Consider the following 17681-nt stretch of genomic DNA (forward strand, 5'->3'; position numbering starts at 1 on the left):
AGCATCCTGATATAATATCCAACTTCTTTGCTGACTTCTTCTCGTCGGTCTACACCAACGATCATGCCTATAATCCTCCACTTGATGTGGGAGCTTCAGATGTCCTCTCTTCCTGCTCGCTTCAGCTTGGGGAAGTTGTCGACTGCCTCAGGAACCTGGATGGATCTAAGGGTTGCGGCCCTGACAACATACCGCCTAATGTTCTCAAATCAAGTGCTGATGTACTAGCTCCTGTTATTTTAGTTCTGTTTAACCACTCTTTAGCCTCGGGTGTGTTTCCTGATGCCCTGAAGAGTGCTTACATCTTACCCATTCACAAATCTGGTCCTACTCTAGACGTCCGCAACTACAGACCTATAGCTATCTTGAATACACTCTCCAAAATCTTTGAAAAGTTGATCCTCAAAAGACTGAATTTTGCCATCAAGCCGTATCTCTCTCCACTGCAGCATGGATTTTCTACCGGACGCTCAATTACCACCAATCTTTTGGTAATGCAAGCTGACATCCTTGATGCCTTTCAAGATCGCTTGCAAGTGGATGCAATTTATCTTGACTTTGCTAAGGCGTTCGACAGGGTAAACCATCCGCTCCTCCTCACCAAGCTCCAAGCTGCTGGTGTAACTGGGAAAATGCTATCTTGGTTCCGGTCCTACCTTGCAAACCGCCCCGTCCAAGTTAAGTTTCTTGGTTCTTTATCTCACGAATTTTTCCCCACATCTGGTGTTCCCCAGGGCTCACACCTCGGTCCACCACTTTTCAACATCTTCATAAATGACCTTGTGACCCACGTAGGTAACCATTGCCTTCTATTTGCTGATGACCTGAAGATATACCGTACCATTAGAAGCCACGAAGACTGCCTTCTCCTCCAACGTAGTCTCGATGCCGTCCAGAACTGGTGTCTCTCAAACCACATGGATCTAAACATTAAAAAGTGTGTAGCCATATCGTTTAGTAAGAAGAAGTCTCAGTCTCAGTTCGTATATAGCCTGGGTCAATCTAATCTTGCAAGGGTTAATGAAGTGAGGGATTTAGGTGTGACCTTAACCTCCTCCCTGTCATGGGAACGTCACATTACCTCTAGTTGCAGAAAAGCCCTTCAAGCCCTGGGTTTTGTTCTTCGAAGCTCCAAATATTTCCAAGACGTTACTCTACTCAAAACCCTGTTCCTGGCCTTCGTATTGCCACACCTAGAGTTTGGCTGTTGTGTTTGGTCACCTCACCAGGACTATCTCAAGACCGAACTTCAAATGGTTGTTAATCACTTCTTGAGAGTGGTCGGTGTGAGGTTGGGCTACAACTACAGAGAGGTACCCATCCAAGAAATCTCCAAGGCCCTTCAAATCCTTCCATTGGAGTCCAGACGTGAGATCCAGGACATCTTGCTCATTTACAAACTGGTCAATGGCTTCATCGACTGTCCCGGAATTCTCAAACTTCTGAACTTCAGGGCAGGTAGATCTTCAAGATCCAAGGATCTCTTCTCTCGTGAGCATCTCAGCACCAACTACCATCTCTTCAGCCCACTGCCTAGAGCCCAACGTCTCGTAAATGCTCTACCTGATCATATTGACCTCTTTAATATGTCGCTGGCTACCTTCAAGAAATGTGTGGTGATTTCGAAGTGGTGAAGTGAAGATCTTTCTGTGTTTTGTGCCTGTGCCTCTCTGTATGCAAATTCTTCTACTGCCCTTTCTGGTTTTGTTTAATTGTATGGCAGTATTCTTCTCACATTTTCTGATATGTTTGGGTTGTTCTTTGCTTGGTTTGTTCATGCATTATTATTGTTCTGTTTTTGCACTCAAATGTTATATCACATAATTTTCTCAAATTAGTAAATCATTATTGTGAATTTCGCCTGTTTGTCAACTTGTATTTATTGTTGCTATTTATTGTTGTTTTTGTTTTTATTGTTGTATTTATTGTTATCTCGTAGCTTGTTACTGTTCTGAATTGTATAACATTTGCTTCTTGTTAGTTCCTTAAATTGTATCTCAATCTAATCATCTATGTATTGGCGTCAGCCGTTGAAACGATAAATAAAATAAAATACTAACTAATAATAGTTTTTTTATCATGCTGCAGCAAAAACAGCCGAGTTTAACACGTGTGTTTCTGATTTAAAGTACCTCTTTTACTCTCTAGGGAGTCTCCGTCGTAAACCTTGATTGTAAGCCATCTAAGGTCGTAAGGCAGTAACTAAAAATTAATTTTACATTTCCTAATTTTGTGGTTTTAAATCTCATGTCGATTCGATAGTGTTGTTAATCGGTTAAAGCTTTCTGAACAAACCTTTAATGTTCATGCGTGAAACCTGTTGCTCAAAAGGTGTTCAGATATATTTCTTACAAAAAATAAAAAAATCTTGTTCGGTCCCAATCGGTCAAGGCGATAGATTGATGGAGTGCGAAAGCCCAATATTATGGCTTCTTTGTCGTCTTAAAGAACAAGATAGCATTTCTTTACCTTGAATGTGCCTTTGCTTGTTGATTTTTCTACATTCTGTTTTCTGATTTGACCAGACAGAAATTATACATCTTATTTACTTTTCTTATTTATTTTATTGCATCATGCTGTTGCCAATATAGAACAGTTGCTGAACCTAGTAATTAACAACTGGCCCTAAAATGAGGCTATTAGTAATGTAAGGAATAATAATTGATACATCAAACGACAGTATTCTATAACAAAAGCACTTACACTTATATCACACTATTAGTGAAACATCAGTTTTCAAGGTTTTGAAAGTGTTGTATGTGGATAGTTTGAAGTTTATTCAAAAGTATGCTCTCAGGGTTTTTCCACTGTAGATTCAAATTACGTGAGTGAATTAAACTCGTTCTTTTTCAAAGTATCCCCGATGTCAAGTGTTTAATTAGTGTTTTTGTGTTGTTTTTATTAAACATAATTTAAGATACCATACAAACTCATAAAGCGAAACGTGAATCTACATTCAACATCAGATACTATGAACCGTTTTGTAACGTTATACTAATGATTTTAACATGTGAAAAAACATCCATGTTTTTAGTGGGTGAAAGAAGAAAAATAATTTATTCTAAAGGTTTTAGCAATACTTTTGAATCATACTGATGAAACATAAGATATATATATTATATGTATAGTTGAATACTCTGAGGTTAGGATGAAGTTATATTTTGACATTGAGATGTTTACCACTTTAACCAATCTGGGGAAGAGAAAGTTTCATTTGCCAATCAACTTTTCCTTCGTTTCGACAGCGACTGTACCTTTTGCAGTGACATTTATCAAAGCCACAAATACATTGGTTGGTTACTCCATCATAATCCATTTTTAACTTTATTGATTATAATAAAGCAAAAAGATTAAAAAGTCTATTTACTTATTTAATACGCAAGCAGGTTTTTTGTGACAATTACTCCTCCGAAATTACTGAACCGATTGACATGTTTTTGGTGTCATAGGAAAGAGCGTAACGTAAAGTTGTGCAGGAAACTTTCTTTTTAGGGAAATAATTAGAGAGTGATGCCCCGGGACCCTTTAAAGTTTCATAGTTCTCCTTAAGATTAACATGGGAAACAAACATTTTTATGAAACTCCAGCTGTTGTCAGGAATTAAAAATGAGAAGAAGAACATATGGTATAAAACAGTCAAAAAGTTTGCTAATTTAACAGTTTGCTACAAACATTTACTAACTTGGTTGAAATGAAATATTTACTATTTCAATTTGGGTTGACGTAAATATTACAATGGAATAAAACGACAGAGCCTGGGTAAATTTATATAGGCTACTAAAAAGAAAACTGAATTAACACTGCGCTGCATTTTTTAGTAATCATTGAAGGAGCCGATTTGCAAACTATGGAAACATAGAAAAGTCATAGAACCAGCGAGCACATAATAATAATAATAATAGAGAGGACACGGCGTTTAACCAAATGCACTGAAAGTGTGGCCAAATCCGCCATCTTGGTCCGTCATACAGCCTGAATCCAAGACCCGCGAGCACAGTTCGCATTAAAAACCCCGCGACAAATACACGATCATAAACAACATTAATAGTTGACAAAAATTGCTGAAATTTTGCATACTTGTAGATCTGATACTGAGGATAACGATGGTGTTAATATAATGTCGTAACCTAACCGTTACGTTAGAAAGTGGACAGTAATTATAAAAGAACCACTTACGATCGCTGTTGGACATAGAAGACGGAGCCGTGACGAATCATCCCACTTCAGGGCCCAGTGCACAGTGCAGCAACCCCGCAAAACATAATAACTCTTCCGTTACTAATAATTATGACTGTTCATATATGAAACTATAATGACTTCTACTACACTCGTCTTGCCCCAAAAAAAAGTCAATAATATAAATTCAAAATTAACTCAAAATTAAATAAATTCACTTTCAATATAATGCAACAAAAATTTCTTCTTCCCATTATTCATTAATTATTTTACAAGTCCAGCCTGTGAGGCTTTCGCACAGTCCGTCCAGACTTCCTCAGCGAGGGTGGTGGGCTGCACTGTGCTAGCGGCGACGCAGGAGTTGGCTGAGGCTGGGCTTGCCCTAGGCTCTCCCTGGGACTGGTAGTAGGCCTAGGTACAGGTGACATCATCAGGGGACTAGTTGGTCGATCCTCCGGCGGGGGTGAATTCTTGGGTACTTGGGGTGATACAACGGGATCCTTGGGTGATACAAAAATCTCCTCCTCTTCTGCATACCGAGCTCTCAAGTGGTCTGCATGACAAAATCGGGGTTTTCCACCAATGACACTCACAAGATAGGTGACCGGACTTCTCTGTATAATTATTTTGCCAGGAACCCAAGATATCTTTTCATTTCGGACAGTTTTGACATAGACTGCCTGACCTTCTGAGAAAAATCTACTTCTTCCCCTAAGCCTATCAGCTGCATCTTTTTGTTCCCTGTGTTTTTGATCAATGGATGACTGGAGATTCGGTTTTAACATAACCAACTGTGTGCGAGGCTTCCAAGACAGGAACATTTCTGCAGGGGTTAAGCCTGTAACTGTATTTGGAGTGTTGCGGTACGCAAACAAGAAATTATCTAATTTCATTTGAAGAGTGGTACGCTGAGAACGCTGATGTTCCTCAATCACTTGACGCAAAAGGTTTTTCTTGACCTCCTGAACACTTCTATCTGCAGATCCATTTGAAGCCGCATGATACGGGGGAGTTAATGTGAACTTCACATTGTTGTTATGCAACAAGGTTTTGAACTCTTGACTAGTAAAAGATCTTCCGTTGTCCGACACCAGTTCGACAGGCAATCCATACGATGAAAACAAGGTACGGAGTTTCTCAATAACCTTGGAAGAATTCATGGAACTCATGATAAATACCTCTAACCATTTAGAGTATGTGTCAATCAAAACTAAAAGTTGCTGTCTCGACTCTGGATCCTCCGCAAAGTCAATGTGTATCCTCTGCCATCGAGTTGATGTTGTAGGCCATTGCTGCAACGGTACTTTAGGTACCGAATTCCTAGTTAACTGACAAGCAGAACAAGAAGCCACTACGTCCTCAATCGACTTTTCCATGCCTGGCCACCAGACATAACTTCTCGCCAGCATCTTCATGCGGGTAACTCCCGGGTGTTGATCATGCAACATTTGAAGCACAGATGAATACAGTTTCTTTGTAATCACTACACGAGAACCCCACAGCAAACAACCTTGTTCCACGGACAACTCGTCCTTCTTCCTTAGAAAAATAGCTAGTTCCGGCTCAACAGAGCTCGTCCAGCCGTACATCACAAAATCTCGGACCTTCGAAAGAATCGGATCCTTATCCGTCATTTTACCTATATGCAAGGCAGTAATAGGTGCAATGTCCTTGACAACACAGAAATTGTTCATCACTTCTGTACACACATCTACATGTGAAACAAAATTAGCATCCAGCTCTATAGGTTCCGCTTCTGCTAAGGGTAACCTAGACAACGCATCAGCGTGAGGGACATCCACTCCCTTCCGGTACCTAACCTCCAAATCATATGCTGATAGAATCAAGGCCCATCTCTGCAGCCTAGCTGCCGCCATACTAGGAACGCCCTTTTTAGAGCCAAAAATAGCCGTCAACGGCTGATGATCAGTCTGTAGAATACAGTGTCTTCCATATATATACTTATGAAACTTTTTGACTCCAAAGATCAAAGCCAGAGCCTCCCGATGTAACTGGGAATAATTCCGTTCACTGGAACTTAGCGTTTTCGATGCGAAGGCAATTGGCCTTTCCTGCCCATCGATAAGATGAGATAGAACAGCAGCCACCCCTCTGGGACTCGCATCACACGTCAGAACTATGGGCTTTTTCACATCATAGTGAACTAACAAACTTGAGTCCAACACCCATGATTTACTCTCCTGAAAAGTCTTAGAACACACCTCCGACCACACCCATGGATGATCCTTATGTAATAAGTCATAAAAACAGCTTATTCTAGCAGACAGGTTAGGTATAAATGCATGATAATAATTTATTAGACCAATATAGGCTCTTAACTCTTCCTTAGTACTAGGCTCAGGCGCTTTACGCAGCGCAGTTAACAAACTTTCTTGTGGACGGAGACCATCTCGGGTAATCACATGTCCTAAATACTCTATTGATGATTGCAAAAACTTACACTTTTGTTGGTTTACTCGAACACCAAACTCATCAAGGCGTTGCAGCACTTGCGCCAGACGGGCGAGCCCCTCTTCCTTAGAGCGAGCCGCTACTAAGACGTCATCTAAGTACGCCACCGTTCCTGGAAGACCTGTTAAAATTTGGTCGATGGCTGACTGAAAAATTGCAGGAGCTGAAGACAAACCATATGGTAGCCTTTTTAATCGATACAGACCCTTATGGGTGGCTAAGGTCAACAGATGTTGCGATTCATCCGCTACCGCCAATTGCTGATACGCATTTGAAAGATCAAGGCAGCTAAAAACTGAGCAACCGCCTAGAGTTGCAAAAATATCTTGAGCCTGTGGAAGCGGATAATGTTCCATTTCAATACACTGATTAAGAGTAATCTTATAATCGGCACAAAGCCTAACACCATTAGGCTTAGGGACAACCACAAGTGGAGTGCTCCACTGTGAATTAGTAACTCTGTACGCAACATCCTCTTGAACCATGCGGTCCAACTCACTCTCAACTTTCTCCCTTAACGCAAAAGGCACTGGTCTCGCCTTACAAAACTTAGGGACTGTCCTCTCCTTTAAGACAATATGAGCCTTAACACCCTTAATTTCGCCCGTTCCAGGCTGAAAAACTGACTTAAATTTACTCTTCAACTTAGCAATGTCCAAATCAGAACTGTGATCCACAGTGGCTTTACATGAAAACACATTTTGCCAATCTAACCTCAACTGACCTAACCAGTTTCGGCCCAACAGAATCGGTTGACTCTTACTTTCTAAACTAACTACTGTCAAAGGCAAACTCGCCTGCTGATTATTATATTTAACATTGACATTCACTTGTCCCAGAACAGGTACATCATGACCTGAATAAGTAGCAAGTTTTTACATTTGCTGGCCTAAGTTTGAGGTTAGAAAATTTTTCATAAAATATCTCAGAAGGACATATAGTCAAGGCACTGCCTGTATCTAGAATCATTTCTAAATATACATCATTAGCCACTAGGCATACCTTATAGCCGTTGGGGAGCGAGCTGGCGTAGTGGTTAGAGCGCGGGACTTCAGTCCCTGAGGTCCCGGGTTCGATCCCCGCCAAGTCACCAATGGATTTATCTAAGTGATAATGCCGCAACCCCTAGGTCTAGCCTGAAGTAATGTGAAAAAACAATCCCAGGCTCGTGCCTAGCGTCCTATGACAAAAAAAAAAAACCTTATAGCCGTTGTCTAATCCTGATTTAAGGTTGTACAGACCTATCTCTGTCATTGGAACTTCTAGGCCTAGGCCTACCTCTTCCTCCACTTGATGGACCCCCATCCTAGGTGTCGACTTTTTACCATGGAAACTAGAAGATTTCTTGGCTTTACACACTTTCTTGAGATGACCTACTCTCTAACAACCGTGACACTTGTAATTGGCGAACGCACACGCACTAGGCCAATGACCCGCAGAACCACACCTCCAGCAAGAGTTTCTAGAATTTTGATTTTCACTACTCCTATGCATGAAAGTTTTAGGCCTATTTTGACTTTTCACATTGATTTTCGCAATGTCCCCACGAGGTTGCACAAATAGGCTTGACTGCGATTCGGCCTGTTCCAGCCTGAGCGCTAACGCATAAGCTTCGTCAAAGTCCAATTCCTCCGACAACAATTTCTGCCGGATAGTTTCATTAGAAATGCCGGAAATCACTTTGTCCCTCAAAGCGTCTTTCAAAAAGGTACCAAATTTGCACGAACTAGCCAAATGTTTTATTGAAACCACAAACTCCGCTATGCTTTCGCCCGGCTTTTGCACACGAGAGTAGAATACATATCGCTCCGCCACAACCAACTTCTTGGGCGCATAATGTAATTTCAACAACGCTGCAAGTTCATCATAGGTCTTAGAATCTACCTCTACCGGTGATAATAAATCGGATAGGACCGATAAAACCCTGGGACCAATAACTGTAATTAAAACCGACACCTCGTTCTCCTTCTTAACATTGTTCGCTTTGAAAAAATGTTTCAGGCGCAACAAATAGGGCACAATGTCCTCCTCACTTGGATTAAATTCAGAAATCCTGCCAACACTAATACTCGCCATTTTTAATCATCTCAACTATAATACGCACTAAAACAACAACTGTTATCGCGTACTACCCTAACTATGATAAAAAGGTTTATTACCGACTGCGCCAAAATGTCGTAACCTAACCGTTACGTTAGAAAGTGGACAGTAATTATAAAAGAACCACTTACGATCGCTGTTGGACATAGAAGACGGAGCCGTGACGAATCATCCCACTTCAGGGCTCAGTGCACAGTGCAGCCACCCCGCAAAACATAATAACTCTTCCGTTACTAATAATTATGACTGTTCATATATGAAACTATAATGACTTCTACTACATATAAAATTATTAGTTATGATAGTAATTGATTTATAAATATTTGTATTACTTATGTAGTTTAATTTTTTACATTCAGACATGAAAAAGTTGTGTTGCGAGGAAATTTTTTATTTTTTGGTCAGAGTAATTTCGTCAGCGGGAAAGTTGTGGATAAATAACCAAATTTAACTATCCGATTCATCAAAAATTTTTATCGAGCGTGGTTTTCCAAAAATATCAGGTACAAAAGGGGTCCATTGCCGCTGCTCCGCGCCACGCCCGCTGCCCTGCCGGGCCGTCGTCTATAAATTTAGCGTGCAGTGTTTTAATGTTTTATTTATACTGTTGTACTGTAATATTGTATATATTAAAGACATTTTCAAATATATTGTCTATGAAGAATTTTCAACCGTTTAGCACAGTTTTTTAAGGACTAATTTGCTTTTAATATCATCCAAGATAAACTCAAGATAATTATGTAAGTTAAATAAAACTTCCCCAATATTTGTAAAATTACACTCAATTTATTGTCCCAGAAAAATTACAGTTTTATTGAGATGTTGCCCGACTTTATTTTTGTGAAGACTTTCGTTACTTATTTTACAGTAGTAGCGAACTCGTTTGAAATATATTTGAGCAATAATTTTAATTACAAAACAAAAATGATTGTTTTCTATTTCATATCCTGAGAAATGTGTACTATTTTTGTAAAAGAACAATCACTTGACTAGTTCTCAACAGGATGTAGGTTATCGCCATCGCACCAACTCTTCAGTATAACAGCGTTAGCTTAAGTACAAGTATTTTTTGTTTATGTGTTCTCAAACTGAATTTGCCCCATATTTTACAGCGGGCAGATACAATATTTGTTATTTAATTCTAGAATTATCAGTTTATTTTTTATTATAAATAATTTATTTTACAGCTGGAAACACTATTTGAATAAAGACCAGTTTTAATATGTCAACAATAATTATAATTGTATACAGTGTTCTGAAATATAGGAAATAAATTCATTCATTTAATATTTTTTAATTTGTTAAAACTAAACAACACGTTTAGTATTATGATTGTCTTGTATAAAAATATTTCAATAAGCCTAAATTAACGACTAACTAAGTGAAATAAATTAAAACCACTTAGTAATTTCCGAAAATAGTTTAATCATTAGTAGTACCCTACTTTTGTGTGTTTTAAAGAATTTCTCTTTTGCGATTGCCACGTAAAATCAAAACAATATTTAAGTTGAAATTGAAGGTCAATAACTCGGGTGAACTAACCCGATTGACCCGACACCCCAAAAACTGGAATGGGCTGTCGTAAAAGGGAAATCTAAGAAATTGCAAATGAAATGTATTCGGAGTAACATAAGGATTAACAATGTACTTCCAGAAAAACCTAAGTAATTTTTATACAAAAGTATTTTTACATTTAAACAAAGCCTATGTAAACAACCCTGACTCGAAGTATAGCAGACGACCAGCGCGTTGCAGACGCCGGGACTAGGCTAGCGCCGCCATCTTTGTCCGTTTCGTCGGCTAGTCAGACTACCACGCTCCTGCGCTCCGAGTAGCGCTTCTATTTTGTTATGTGTTCGCTGCATAGAACACCACCAAGGAGAAGATATAGAAATAATGTTTTTTTTTTATTTAATCGTTATTATGGACGATAAATATAAATCGTCATATAAATCGTTATAGACCTAATGTGGCTATGAGTGCGGAGTATGAGTAGGCTATTATTGTAGAAAACACTAAAAAACAAGATTAGCTTTTTTCATTATAAGATATTTACAAGAAATGTTGATTATATCGATCTGTTATGTACATCTTGAGTATTTCCATAATCTTTGAGTCGAATCTTTTAAAGTCATAAGAAATTATGACTGTTATTCGTTTTAAAATAACGCCTGTAATGCTTAGCAATTGCTCGAATTCGAGCAACATGGACACTAGTAAGTAATAATACTCTGTGTTCATACTTTAATACTGCACTTAGAATATATTAAATTCGAAACGGGCTATTTCAGTTCAGTAATGCTAAATAATTGTGTTTGTATCTGTATATTTTGTGAAATTCAACCAAAATAAGGTCTCTAGATGCTAAGCCATTGCTCATTTTTTTATAATTGTAGTTGTACGTATGTTGTATTTAATTCTTATTAAATTTAAATATAATTGAATTCTATTTGAACGCTTGTACTTATTTAACACCTATTTATATTCGTCATCTTGATTAAAAAAAAAATGAAGTCGATATGGTTTCTGAATTTACTGTATTTGTGAGCATATAAATATTGATTTTATAACAATGGTTAGCAAAGCATTTTAATGATACGCCCTTACAAGATTAAAAAAAATATTCTTAGTAAAGAGTTATAACTTTACTATTTTACTTCACTTTTTTTGTAGGAAAACTTTATAAACCCTGGTCTTGTCACCATCAAACATAGACCTTTTGTTAGATATCATCATAAGTACTAACGGCATATACATTTTTTTATAGTAGATATTGTAATGATCTATTGGAATCGAACCAGTGACCTTCAGATTTTGAAGGTAAGCACCATAATCACTTAACTACCTAACAATTAAGTGACAATTAAGTGAGAATTTTTAAGAATTGTAGATGACAACATTATTAGACACATGTAAACCTACATAAAGGTAAATTCTAACATGTTCTACGCGAAAAACACCTAGTAAACAAATGTCACGTAACAACCTATATTTCAGCCAAATATATACATTTTAATTCTAATGAGTACATTTCAAATCCAAAAAAAGCATCTTTGTTGATTTGTACGAAATGTTTTAGATTAGGGAATAATTGTCACACTGGCCATAAGCTTCTCCATTGGATATTATTACTTACCTCGTTGGCCACTTTTGTCAGCAGCACTGCACCTACCTATATACTCGAATTTTTTTAGCTCTATGTACATTCGTTATATTGAACTGATTCATGTATTTTTCTAAGCACTCTATTCTCAAACAAAATAAGCTTTTTTTGGATACACTGGTAAATAGTTATGGTTTAAATAGTATATCAACCACATGTTATATAGTTATTGATTATTGAAATGTTCTATGTTGGCAATAAGTTAAATCAAAACATCTGCCATACGTTAATCCACATATAAATCCCAAAGTACCCATGAACTTTTGAGAAAACTAAAAGTCACACTCCTATAAACCACATACTTAAAATGTTTATCATGACGAGAAACCCCGCGAAAAACCATACATTAATATCAATAAATTCATAAATTTGCGTTTTAAGGTCGTAATTCCTTTCTAAAAGGCACTTTCAATATACCTTATGTTAAAAATACCTCAGCTGTGCTTATTTGTTTGTTATTATTTCAATTTATTACCTTATTAAAATCAAGAGTGTGATTATTTGTTTGTATTATTGGGTGAGGTGAATAAAAGGTAGTATTTGGTAGTACGTACTTCTTTTCTAAGTATTTACTCGGTTTTCGGTGAATAAACATGCTAGTTGATACTAGCCTCTAGTACAAACTACGACTTGCAGGTGAATAAAATGCTAGTTCGTACTACCCCTAGTACATACTACATCACATAGGGAAAGTAGTATCTACTAGGCTTTTTCGGTGAATAAAAACCAGTCGGCGTAGTAGTTACTTCATTTTTATGTAGTACGATCAAGGGCATGCTTCAGTTTGGTCGTTTGCGAATATGGCGATGTTTTTACAAGTCCGTAACAGGAAAACATACCTTGAACGAAGAAAAATTGGTAACTTTAAGCAATTACTGCGATTTGAGAATGATAGTGTTGATTTTTTTACCAACGAGTTTTTGCCTGGCAATGGTGAAGTTGAGAGAAGAGGAGGGGCACTGTCATCTCGACAGAAAATTGAAGTTTTATTTTGTTATTTTGGTGATCCGGGTAAGTTGAGCTATTTTTAGTACAAATTAAAATACCTTCTTATCGGTCGTAAATTAGATTTAATTATATAATAACAAAGTGTTTAAATAAACGATATTTTTTAATTGGATTGAACATTAATTGCATATTAGGAATTATGTAAAATTGCAAATTAATTGTTTATTTTTTATCTCGATAGGATTGTTGCGTTTTGTTATTTTCTCTTTTTAGCGAATTTCCCTATAAGGAAGTAGCTATTACTGTAGGTGGCATGGTAAGACATAGGCCTGGGACCGATTTACTTTTTCATTTTGATGTCCCCAGAGGCCAAAACACCACCATTCGCTCAAATTTGTAGCAATGCTACTTACTAGTCACTCAACACGTCTGATACAACTGCAGGCGCTGTCAGGAATGACCAACGGAATAACGACAAACAGCTGATTATCGCCGCGCGCCTGTTTTGGCTTGTTTATTAGCGAATCACTCTAGTAGGTACTAGGGGGTAGTACGTACTAGGCAGGTAGTACTTACTACATCACATAGGGAACCCCTAGTACTTACTACCTAGTTCTAGCTAATTCTTATTCACTTCGATTTGAGCAAGTGCTAGAACTATGTAGTACGAACTATGTAGTATGTACTACATTTTATTCACCTCACCCATTGTATTATGTTTTGTTTATTTTAGCTTCTTAACCAAGAATAGTTTTATTAATACTTATGAAGTCAAACGGGGTGAAGCCCATCGTTAACAGTTAGTTATTAATAATTAGCGTTTAATGAAGTATTAACAACAGTTACTCACTTTTATATCAATCTATTACTTCTTGTAAAATAAATCATTTCAATTGTATAACCTTTTTCAATTATTAACTCTAACAAACATGCGTGCACCACACAGGGCACGACAGTATAAATTGATGTTGGTTTCTCTTGACTGTCATATGAACTTCAGAAGTTTTTCTAGGGACTAATATTGCACAGGTTTACAGGTTTAAGTTTTCATTTTCAACAAACATTTCGGTATATCGACGTAGAGACACTTTAACAAAGAAAAATAACTATTGCCGTAAACATCTTTTAATGTGTACAATCTAATGCGATTCTGCCGAAAGAAAAAATTGCACTTCCCAAAAATCTTCGTATCACAAACCTTATTTCACACAAATATAATTTACGACAGAACTTAGTTGAATGAGACATTTTAGGCTGTATAGTTAAAAAATTCACATATCTTCAAAACACAAATCCTGTACGGTAGGAAATTACTACATATGGTATGGCCTTAAAAAAATTCCACTTATATTTTGTTTACAACCTAAAACGTAATCATTTCTGAGACAGCTTGCAGAAAGAAACCGAAGGTCCATTAAACGAACATATACTGCACTGAAACAAACTTAAAATGTTAATTTCGACTGCTAGAATTTTTCAAAACTAAAAATGGATTTCTTAAAACACAAACAAAAAAATTTTAATTTTAGCTACGACATTCCCTTTATCTCAACTTTACTTTCTTTCTACAGTAGAATCATGAAAATCCATGTGTGATTGAATCACAGTCTGCCACTAAAATAATCTCTCATGTTCTAATTTCTAAGATTATGTAACAACGTATGATAACAGACATATGCAATTATTTGTCATGGTACTTCAATAACGATAAATGTTTATATGGGACTATCTTCTACGTGATATCAAAAAAAGCATTAACAGTATTCATGTTGAATTGTTTGCTTAGAATTATATTATTAGTTATTAATTGTTAAACAGATCTAACTAACACTCCTTGTCACAGACTTTCCTCACTCCTAGGCATGATTTGGTAAGGAGTTATCAGCGAAGGATAATATCCACGCATGTAAATAAAACTAAACGGATTAAGAAATGGACACATCTTGTCAGAACGTTAAGTATGTAATTTAATATAATGCACGTGTCCTCGTACATTTGGAAAACCTGAACTTAGAAAAGACAAAAGAACACTAGGGAATGGACACGTGGATCCGAGGTAAATGATGCGAAAAAGCTTCGTTTTGTGTTGGCTTAACTGAGGCAGAAAATCATCGTTTGGAAGCCCTCCACCCTCTTCTTTACTAGCATGATAACTTTTAAAAACATTAAACAAATTCAACGCCTACATCGATTGTCTGAGCAAACTAACGATTTATTATTTAATAATACGAGTAAAGAATTTAATTATTTAAACTGCAGTGTATATGGATACAGCCAATAGAATGAAACATTTTAAAAGGTAACATATTAAAAGTTGAGGAATCATATTTGAAGACACAAACCAAAGATAAATTTTAAGAGTATCCATAAACAATTTTTAAACTCCTAGGACTTTGATTTTACATTTACATTAAAGTATATAAGTTAATATTACATATTCTAGAGAGGTTTTAAAAGGTAATTAGATGTATACTTATTATATTAGTTGTGAGTCTTAATATGATGGTGGTGCTGTATATTGAATCAGTAATTGGGTTGGGTTTATTACTCATGTTACACGTAAAAACAATCTTCAGACACATGATAACAAAATGGTTTTATTCACTCACCCTGGAATTTATTTGATCTTCGATTTTATATAATTATAAAAATAAACATCAGAAAAAATGCCTAACTCTTTTACTCGAGAATAATAATATTTTTTGTCTGGATGCATGGATAATTCTTATTCAACCATTGGAATATAAATACCGTACTACTAGTAAATAATACTCATCATATATTTGAAAACAATAACTTTTTTGATGACACTTTTTAAAGGAGGGATTTTATCTTGATACAAACATTAAAACAAAAAGATTTATAGATTATTTGCTAAATATCCAGCATCAACCTTCAACGGCTACCAGTAGGCTACTGAAAATTTGCTTCTTACATATTTTATAATGCAGTAATATAAACATTTGTTCAAGGATTGTAATGCCACAAAATTCCTTTCAACATTGTGTATCTCAACCATTAATTCTTACATATTAAATCAATCAAGAATAAAAAACATAGTTGAAACTATTATGATTATTTTATCAAATCACGATTCTTGTTTAGATAGGTTATAAAATAAGACAAACCAACACAAAATCAAGTGTACGTATGTATTATGGTGTACACACTTACGTATGTATTATGGAAATGAATACTCTAAAATGTATGGCGGAATGTGTAAAACTTCTAAATTTTCTAAGGTAATAACCTCTGCAATACAATTGTGCAAAATAATAAAACTTTAGGTTACTCTTAAGAAAACTGTCACAGAAGAAGTTTTTATACTTTGTCTTATTTAGTTCCTTCTGAACCATTTTCTTTTTTTTATATCTTCTTTCAGTTCGAATCATGGAAAGAACTTATTTTCTTCTCTTTGATTATAAACTGTTTTGTAAAAGTAATTTAAGTTAATAGAATAGTTACGACAACATATTTATAAAATACAGGTGTTTATAAATTATTTATAGTGTTTATAAATTAATTATTTACATATTTATAAATTACTAGCTGTTGTACCCGTGCTTTGCAACGGGAAGAGAACACAAAATAGAATAGTTATTTGTGCAACTAGTGAGAAAAGTGAGCAATTGACTCACTCGAGAGAAATCCTTACTCACGAGCCTTAGGCGAGTGAGGAATCGTTTCTCGAGTGAGGCGATTTTACTTTGAACTCGAGTTGCACATTATACTTTTCCTACAGTTACCATAAAACAAATAAATTAGTGAAGAAACATAACCTATTTTTACACAGAAGTGAACTTTTAATATAACATTTTACGCCACACTACATTATTTTGACGAACTTACCACGCAAGGATTTAGTCCAGAAAACAGCTGTTTGCCGCCAGCTTGTTCAAATGGGGTTTCATTGCGTAATACTGTTCTGCAATGAGTTTTACCGGACACCAATCAGCTGATTATACTGTATTTGCGTGGCAATATAAACAAAAACATAACCTCTCATGACTAGTGATTTTTAGTCCTTTAGTTGGTGGAAATATATAAGGATTTGTACAGATTTAGTAGTATGGCGTAAACTATCGTACGTAACTCGTCCAAAATGTGCGTACCGGACTCGTATGGTAATCCCGTACTCGACTTCGTCTCGCACGGGAACGACCACACTCGTCCGGTAAACACTTATTTTCAGGACTAGTAACGTAATATACTATAATGTGAAGTGACAAATACAACAGTACAACAGCTGACCAGCTGATTTACAGCCAGTGCTGCCAACGTATTTCGCGCGCATACGACGTTGCCTGCATGTTACGCGCTCACTATTTCGTGAATTCACATTGCAAATCTGGAGTGAGACAAAGTAATTAGAGCGAGACAATGTTAACATTGTCTCACTGATGAGCGAATTGGCCACTTTGCTTTCTCAAATCAGTGAGAGAACATGTACATTGTTAGGTAACTGTAGGAAAACACTTTAATCTTTACATCTGTTGTATATATGTAATAGTTACACATCCGCCAACGCTTTTAGAAACAAAATTCAACTTTTATGGCCAAAATAGAAGCGTTTAAGTTATGACTTTTAAATCTGGTAAGTAGTGAATACCACAATTTTGGTTTTGACTAATTTTAAATCTTGTGTATGCTGATATGAGAAAACTGACCAAATCTTCGAATAAAACTTTATCATACATGATTCAAAAAAATCATCTGCCTTCATCTGCCTTAATTACACATCTTTTTTTTTTTCTTTATTTTTGACATTTTCAATTTCAATTTTGAAGTTGCAAAAATACTAATAATTAAATTTTAATGAACA

At 36.2% G+C, this 17681-nt stretch overlaps 1 protein-coding gene across 1 annotated transcript in view; it reads right to left on the reverse strand.

Annotated features, from left to right (window-relative positions):
- Positions 1 to 4445: 4445 nt before the first annotated feature.
- LOC128983944 (uncharacterized protein K02A2.6-like) overlaps positions 4446 to 17681 on the reverse strand; it is an 88213-nt gene continuing 74977 nt past the window's right edge. Inside the window, exons 2-3 of the mRNA XM_054403220.1 lie at positions 8252 to 8501; positions 4446 to 7314 (exon numbers count right to left, since the gene is read on the reverse strand). Of these exons, the coding sequence (XP_054259195.1) occupies positions 4446 to 7314; positions 8252 to 8501 (3119 nt within the window). The remainder of the gene's footprint in view (positions 7315 to 8251; positions 8502 to 17681) is intronic.

This window comes from Macrosteles quadrilineatus, unplaced genomic scaffold, assembly GCF_028750875.1.
Source record: "Macrosteles quadrilineatus isolate MER2022 unplaced genomic scaffold, UCM_ALF_1.0 Scaffold_2__2_contigs__length_208266976, whole genome shotgun sequence".
Taxonomy (NCBI): Eukaryota; Metazoa; Arthropoda; class Insecta; order Hemiptera; family Cicadellidae; genus Macrosteles; species Macrosteles quadrilineatus.